Genomic DNA, 8,160 nt, shown 5'->3' with positions numbered 1-8,160 from the left:
AGTCAGTGATGTAGACAGCGATGTAGACAGCCACGCAGACAGTGATGCAGACAGCAATGCAGACAACAATGTAGACAGCGATGTAGTCACCCATGTAGACAGTGATGTAGTCAGCCATGCAGACAGCTATGTAGTCAGCTATGTAGTCAGTGAGGTAGACAGTGATGCGGTCAGCCATGTAGACGGAGATGTAGTCCCTGATGTAGACAGCCATGTAGACAGTGATGTAGACAGCGGTGTAGACAGCCATGCAGGCAACGACATAGTCAGTGAGGTAGTCAGCCATGTAGACATCCATGCAGACAGCGAGGTCGTCAGTGAGGTACTCAGCCATGCAGACAGCAACATAGTCAGCGATGTAGTCAGTGATGTAGACAGCAATGTAGAAAGTGAGGTAGACAGCAATGTAGAGAGCCATGCAGACAGTGATGTAGTCAGTGAAGTGCACAGCGATGTAGTCAGTGAGGTAGACAGCCATGCAGACAGCGATGTAGACAACCATGGAGACAGCGATGTAGACAGCGGTGTAGTCAGTGATGTAGACAGCCATGCAGACAGCGGCGTACTCAGTGAGGTAGTCAGTGATGTAGTCAGCCATGTAGACAGTGATGTAGACAGCCATGCAGACAGCGATGTAGTCAGGGATGTAGACAGTGAGTTAGACAGCGATATAGTCAGTGATGTAGACAGTGATGTAGACAGCCATGCAGACAGCAATGTAGTCACCGATGTAGACAGCGATGTTGTCAGTGATGTAGACAGTGATGTAGACAGCCATGCAGACAGCGATGTAGTCACCGATGTAGACAGCAATGTTGTCAGTGATGTAGACAGTGAGTTAGACAATGTAGACAGCCATGTAGACAGTGATGTAGACAGCCATGCAGACAGCAATGTAGACAGTGATGTAGTCAGTGAGATAGACAGCCATGTAGACAGTGATGTAGACAGCCATGCAGACAGCGATGTAGTCACCGATGTAGACAGCGATGTTGTCAGTTATGTAGACAGCCATGCAGACAGCGATGTAGTCACCGATGTAGACAGCGATGTTGTCAGTTATGTAGACAGTGAGTTAGACAATGTTGACAGTGATGTAGACAGCCATGCAGACAGCAGTGTAGACAGCGAAGTAGTCAGTGAGATAGACAGTAAGGTAGACAGCGATGTAGTTGGTGAGGTAGTCAGCGATGTAGACATTGAGGTAGACAGCGATGTAGTCAGCAATGCAGACAGCAACATAGTCAGCGATGTAGTCAGTGAGGTAGATAGCAATGTAGTCAGCGATGTAGTCAGTGAGGTAGACAGCCATGCAGGCAGTGATGTAGACAGCGACGTAGTCAGTGATGTAGACAGCCATGCAGACAGTGATGTAGACAGTGATGTCGTCAATGATGTAGACAATCATGGAGACAGCGATGCAGACAGTGATGTAGACAGCAACATAGTCAGCCATGGAGACAGCTATGTAGACAACCATGGAGACAGTGATGTAGACAGCCATGCAGACAGTGATGTAGACAGCGACGTAGTCAACGATGTAGACAACGATGGAGACAGCGATGTAGACAGTCACGCAGACAGTGATGTAGACAACGATGTAGACAACCATCGAGACAGCGATGTAGACAGTCATGCAGACAGTGATGTAGACAGCGACATAGTCAGCCATGTAGACAGCGATGTAGACAACCATCGAGACAGCGATGTAGACAGCGACATAGTCAGCCATGTAGACAGCGATGTAGACAGCGACATAGTCAGCCATGTAGACAGCGATGTAGACAACCATCGAGACAGCGATGTAGACAGTCATGCAGACAGTGATGTAGACAGCGACATAGTCAGCCATGTAGACAGTGATGTAGACAGTCATGCAGACAGTGATGTAGTCAGTGATATAGACAGTGATGTAGACAGCCATGCAGACAGTGAGGTAGACAGCCATGCAGGCAGTGATGTAGACAGCGACGTAATCAGTGATGTAGACAGCCATGCAGACAGTGATGTAGACAGTGATGTTGTCAACGATGTAGACAATCATGGAGACAGTGATGTAGACAGCAACATAGTCAGCCATGGAGACAGCTATGTAGACAACCATGGAGACAGTGGTGTAGACAGCCATGCAGACAGTGATGTAGACAGCGACGTAGTCAACGATGTAGACAACCATGGAGACAGCGATGTAGACAGTCATGCAGACAGTGATGTAGACAACGATGTAGACAACCATGAAGACAGTGATGTAGTCAGCCATGGAGACAGCCATGGAGACAGAGATGTCGTCAGCCATGCAGACAGCGATGTAGACAGTCATGCAGACAGTGATGTAGACAGCGACATAGTCAGCCATGTAGACAGTGATGTAGTCAGTGATATAGACAGTGATGTAGACAGCCATGCAGACAGTGAGGTAGACAGCCATGTAGACAGTGATGTAGTCAGCGATACAGACAGTGATGTAGACAGCCATGCAGACAGTGAGGTAGACAGCCATGTAGACAGTGATGTAGACAGCCATGCAGACAGTGAGGTAGACAGCCATGTAGACAGTGATGTAGACAGCCATGCAGACAGTGATGTAGACAGCCATGCAGACAGTGATGTAGACAGCGACATAGTCAGCCATGTAGACAGTGATGTAGACAGTCATGCAGACAGTGATGTAGTCAGTGATATAGACAGTGATGTAGACAGCCATGCAGACAGTGAGGTAGACAGCCATGTAGACAGTGATGTAGACAGCCATGCAGACAGTGAGGTAGACAGCCATGTAGACAGTGATGTAGACAGCCATGCAGACAGTGAGGTAGACAGCCATGTAGACAGTGATGTAGACAGTCATGCAGACAGTGATGTAGTCAGCGATACAGACAGTGATGTAGACAGCCATGCAGACAGTGAGGTAGACAGCCATGTAGACAGTGATGTAGACAGCTATGCAGACAGTGAGGTAGACAGCCATGTAGACAGTGATGTAGACAGCTATGCAGACAGTGAGGTAGACAGCCATGCAGACAGTGATGTAGACAGCCATGCAGACAGTGATGTAGACAGTCATGCAGACAGTGATGTAGTCAGCGATATAGACAGTGATGTAGACAGCCATGCAGACAGTTATGTAGTCAGCGATATAGACAGTGATGTAGACAGCCATGCAGACAGTGAGGTAGTCAGTGAAGTAGACAGTGATGTAGTCAGTGAGGTAGACAGCCATGCAGACAGCGATGTACGGGTGCATTGTGACAGACATCCTTTAGCTCACTAAAGCTGGCGTGAGCTGCCGACTAGATGCATATTGAACATTTTGTGGAGAAGCACAACAACAAAAAATATTTAGTGTTGATATGTATATTAAATGTTGCTTTGCAGAGGTCACAGAGGTAAACCGCTTCCTGTGCTTGTGTGTGTGTCAACAGGAACTCGAGCTGCAGTTTTCTCCAAGCCGCTGGTCCCACAGGATGTCTGCTGATGATGTCATAAAGGCCCATATGACTGCTCTCACACATGGTAGTTCACAGAAAAGCTTCATTTAAAATACATGGATTCAAAAAGTTACAGTTTTTTACTTACAAGTTTGCTGTTATTTTTATTATTTATTGATCAAATTTCTGATTAATAATTGGACACAACCGTTTTATTATTTTGTATATTTGGTGAGTTGGCAAGTAAACACACTGACATCAAGCCCCACCCCCAGTGACACACCTCCATCTGTAAAGGGGTTTATGATTCAGGTCTGGAGGCATCCGGTGGTGCTGCGTGTCACTGCTGATACCATGGAACAGAACTGCCCCAGGTCCTGGATGGCAGCCAACCAGACAGACAACTGAGCCATCCATACATCTCCAAATTAATCATCTGTCTGCTGCAGCCAGGCGAAATGTGGGCATGTCCCTGACTTTCCCCAGTCTCTGGGGTCCACCTGTGTCCTGGATCATGTCTAAAGAAACTCACCACATGGACTAAATGTGGTGTCTGATATTCTCTCACAGTGTCAGTGATCCTCCTCATCTGTGTCTCACTAAGTAACCATTCATTGGACACTAAGTCATTCCAGAAGGACCCAAAGATCCTCCACAGAGACCTGGGACCAAAGACATCCAGTTTGGGTTTGTGATTGTTCCAGATGTTTTTGTTTTGTGGAATGAAAGGTTCCTCTCCTGGATTTGGAATATTTTCTGTTTTAATTCGGCCCCTTTTTCTTCTTTTTCTTTGTGTTTTCTGTCATCGATGTTTTGTGTGCAGTATTCTGAGTTTTGATTTTGTACTTTGTACATCACTTTGTTTCCTTGAATATTTACAACTTGAAATTGTAAATTAGAAAATATTCATCATGTTTTAAAATTAAAATATTATTTTTTACAAGCTGAATGTTTCAAACTTAACATGTTGGTGAGAATTTGTTTCTTAAATTTAGATTTAATTTCAGCTTCTTTTCTCACCAAGTACCTTCCAGATCGGGTCTGATTGCTCTAAAAGCTTCTTTTTGTTGCCAGAATTGTAGCTGTGAAGCAGGTGTGTGTGTTTGTGTCTCATGGTCGGACTGTGTGTCCAGGGACGGCGCGCGCTCGCGGCCTGACTCAGACGTTACTTAACGTGCCATACGGGGACGGAGAAGGAGAGAAGCTGGACATCTATCTGCCCAACACCACCTGTCCAGGTGTGTCCCCCGAACCCACAGGACCCACAGACACACCTCAGATGTGCACGTGACGCCTGCTGCTCTCTGTTTCAGATGTCCTGCTTCTGATTTACATCCACGGAGGATACTGGCAGTTTCTCAGGTACACCATCAGGTATCAGTGTTGCCAGATCTGATGAGAGAGTCAGCCAAGTGTATCTGCAAAAACAAGAACAAAAGAAGCAGAAATGAACACCATTACAATTCTATTATTAATTCTTATATTATTCCATTAAAAAAATAAGTGTTAAGATATTGAATCAGTGATTCTTAAATTATACTGGACAGTCAGAAATGCAGGAATTAATTAAGTTAATTAAATTGCTGCATTAATTACATTTAGTAATTAATAACATTTTTATTTGTGCTTTTTTACAAGTATGGTTCAGTTTCCACAAATGTATAATGTTGACACTTTAAATTTACAAGCAGAAGTTGTAATAATAAGAACTTAATCTTTGAGATGAGCAGAGTATCTCACACACAATATCCTAATATTTTAACACAAAGAATGATTGATTGTGGGCTCATTTGATCAGTTTGGTTGTTTGTTGTTATCATTATTATTATTAGTAATATTCAGATGTAGAAAACAAACTAAAATAACAAACTGTAGTTTGAAAACAAGTGTAAGAAAACGACCCAAAACTCTTCTCATTTACAAACTTTACTGGAAAAAACAAACAAATAAACTCAACATTACTGAAAACACACAAACCTGGCAACACTGTCCACAGATATGAGGCTTTTCATTAAAGATGCTCAAAGGACAATTCAGGTGTGATGTCACAATGCTGGTGTCGCCGACTGAACGGTCCCCCCTAAAAATTGGTCCACCTGCCTTCACTGCACATGCGTCGTTTGGGACCACAGCAGCTCGTCTGAGTCTGACTCTCTGAGTCTGACTCTCTGAGTCTGACTCTCTTCACCCAAAGCGATTAAAGGGAATAATATGAATATGATGACTGGAGGCAGTTTGAAGCAGAAACGAGGTGATAATCGGTGAACCACGGCTAATGACGCATGTGCAGTGAAGGCAGGGGGGCTGATTTTAGGGGGGACTGTTCTGTCGACGACACTGGACTTCATTCCCATGATACGTCATTGATATATCATTGCAACTGAAGGTCAGTTCTCTTTCTTTCTTTTTTCCTTCTTTTTTATGTTAATGGCATCATAAAGTTATAACAAATACACGTCCTTCACAAGTGTTGAGGCATGATGGGAATGCATGTCCAAATTGTCCTCAGAGACTGATCAGTCTGCTTCTTTGTGCACAAACAGTAAGGACCAGTCCGGGTTCCTGGCTGTTCCGCTGCTGCAGAAGGGCATCGTGGTGGTTGCTGTCGGATACGACATCGCACCAAAAGGTAGTGTGTTTACGTCTCTGTGTTAGAGACGCGGTCTCTGTACATCAACCATCTTCTTCTGTTCAGGTAACATGGACATGATGGTTTCCCAAGTTCGCAGGAGTGTGGTGTCCATCATCCAGCAGTATTCCCACATAAGGTACCCGCCTCCGATTGTCATCCCGCTATTTAATTCAGGACAGTTTCACGCCGGCGCAGGTTAGTCCAGTCGCTCTGGACTCACGTGGCACGGTCAGACTCTGGTACTGATCAAATCAAACACCGTGACAACCTCTCTGTGTTTGGAGAAAAAAGGAAAATCTTTGGAAAACAGTGAAATTCTCTCAAATGTCCTCAACCAATCACACCGACCAGCTTTGAGGGTCCATGTGACACGTAACCGCTCAGGAAAACACACGGAAGGTAAATGTCTTTATATCTGGGATGAGGTCACAGAACCACGCGGCTCTCTTTCATCCTTTCCACAGAAACTCAAATCAGGTGTTAGTCCAGATTCCAAACTTCATTTAGATTTTTCTCTGTCTAACAAACCGTCCAATGAATGACTTAGTGGCCCGTCATGTGACTTTTGAGGATTTAAATTTGTTGGCTTTGATGTGTCACTCAGCGGTCTGTACCTGTGCGGACACTCGGCCGGCGCTCACCTGGCCGCCATGGTCCTCTCCACCAACTGGTCCCACTACGGCATCAGCCCGCAGTTCAAAGGTCAGGTCTGTTCCTCTCAGCCGGAGTCGTGGTGAAGGAACCCGACGCTGATGCTGTTTGTGTCGTACAGGTGCTTTGCTGGTCAGCGGCGTGTTCGATCTCCAACCCATCCTATCGACCTACATCAACGAGCCACTGAAGATGACGCAGTATGTAGAGGTTCTGCTCCACACATATACAGTGAGGAAAATAAGTATTTGAACACCCTGCGATTTTGCAAGTTCTCCCACTTAGAAATCATAGAGGGGTCTGAAATTTTCATCTTAGGTGGACGTCCACTGTGAGAGACATAATCTAAAAAAAAAAAAAAAATCCAAAAATCACAATCTATGATTTTTTAATAATTTATTTGTATGTTACTGCTGCAAATAAGTATTTGATCACCTACCAACCAGCAAGAATTCTGTCTCTCACAGACCTGTTAATTTTTCTTTAAAAAGAAAACTTGTTACCTGTATAAAAGACACCTGTTCACACAGTCAGTCAACCACACTCCAACCTGTCCACCATAGCCAAGACCAAAGAGCTGTCTAAGGACACCAGGGACAAAACTGTAGACCTGTACAAGGCTGGGATGGACTACAGGACAACAGGCAAGCAGCTTGGTAGAAGACAACAACTGTTATGATTATTTATTAGAAAGTGGAAGAAACACAAGATGACTGTCAATCTCCCTCGGCCTGGGATTCCATGCAAGATCTCACTTTGTGGGGTAAGGACGATTCTGAGAAAGCTCAGAACTACACAGGAGGACCTGGTCAATGATCTGAAGAGAGCTGGGACCACAGTCACAAAGATTACATTAGTAACACATGATGCTGTCATGGTTTAAAATCCTGCAGGGCAGCAAGGTCCCCCTGCTCAAGCCAGCACATGTCCAGGCCCGTTTGAAGTTCACCAGTGACCATCTGGATGATCCAGAGGAGGCATGGGAGAAGGTCATGTGGTCAGATGAGACCAGAATAGAGCTTTTTGGAATCAACTCTACATACCGTGTTTAGAGGATGAGAACAACCCCAAGAAAACCATCCCAACCGTGAAGCATGGGGGTGGAAACATCATACTCTGGGGGTGCTCTTCTGCAAAGGGGACAGGACGACTGCACCGCATTGAAGGGAGGATGGATGGGGTCATGTATTGGGAGATTTTGGCAAACAGTCTCCTTCCCTCTGTAAGAGCATTGAAGATGGGTCATGGCTGGGTCTTCAGCATGACAATGACCCCAAACACACAGCCAGGACAACTAAGGAGGGGTTCCGTAAGAAGCATTTCAAGGTCCTGGAGTGGCCTGGCCAGTCTCCAGACCTGAACGCAATAGAAAATCTTTGGAGGGAGCTGAAACTCCAAACCTGAAAGATCTAGAGAAGATCTATATGGAGGAGTGGACCAAAATCCCTG

At 45.2% G+C, this 8,160-nt stretch overlaps 1 protein-coding gene and 1 long non-coding RNA gene across 3 annotated transcripts in view; one reads left to right on the top strand and one right to left on the bottom strand.

The window, feature by feature from the left end:
- afmid (arylformamidase) overlaps nt 1-8,160 on the top strand; it is a 35,845-nt gene that overhangs the window by 8,290 nt on the left and 19,395 nt on the right. For both annotated transcript variants that reach the window (XM_034188758.1, XM_034188757.1), the window contains exons 2-8: nt 3,423-3,513; nt 4,562-4,666; nt 4,742-4,790; nt 5,972-6,057; nt 6,124-6,196; nt 6,665-6,762; nt 6,833-6,911. In XM_034188758.1, coding sequence (XP_034044649.1) covers nt 3,465-3,513; nt 4,562-4,666; nt 4,742-4,790; nt 5,972-6,057; nt 6,124-6,196; nt 6,665-6,762; nt 6,833-6,911 — 539 coding nt within the window. In that variant the 5' untranslated portion in view covers nt 3,423-3,464. The remainder of the gene's footprint in view (nt 1-3,422; nt 3,514-4,561; nt 4,667-4,741; nt 4,791-5,971; nt 6,058-6,123; nt 6,197-6,664; nt 6,763-6,832; nt 6,912-8,160) is intronic.
- On the bottom strand, nt 5,264-5,474 carry LOC117526707. The gene is made up of 2 exons (XR_004565335.1): nt 5,369-5,474; nt 5,264-5,335 (listed from the first exon to the last, which is right to left on the bottom strand). It is a non-coding gene; the product is annotated as an uncharacterized LOC117526707 (long non-coding RNA).

This window comes from Thalassophryne amazonica, chromosome 15 (assembly GCF_902500255.1).
Source record: "Thalassophryne amazonica chromosome 15, fThaAma1.1, whole genome shotgun sequence".
In the NCBI taxonomy this organism is placed as follows: Eukaryota; Metazoa; Chordata; class Actinopteri; order Batrachoidiformes; family Batrachoididae; genus Thalassophryne; species Thalassophryne amazonica.
Note: the sequence above shows the minus strand (reverse complement) of the source record. Positions and strands in the feature narration are given on the sequence as shown.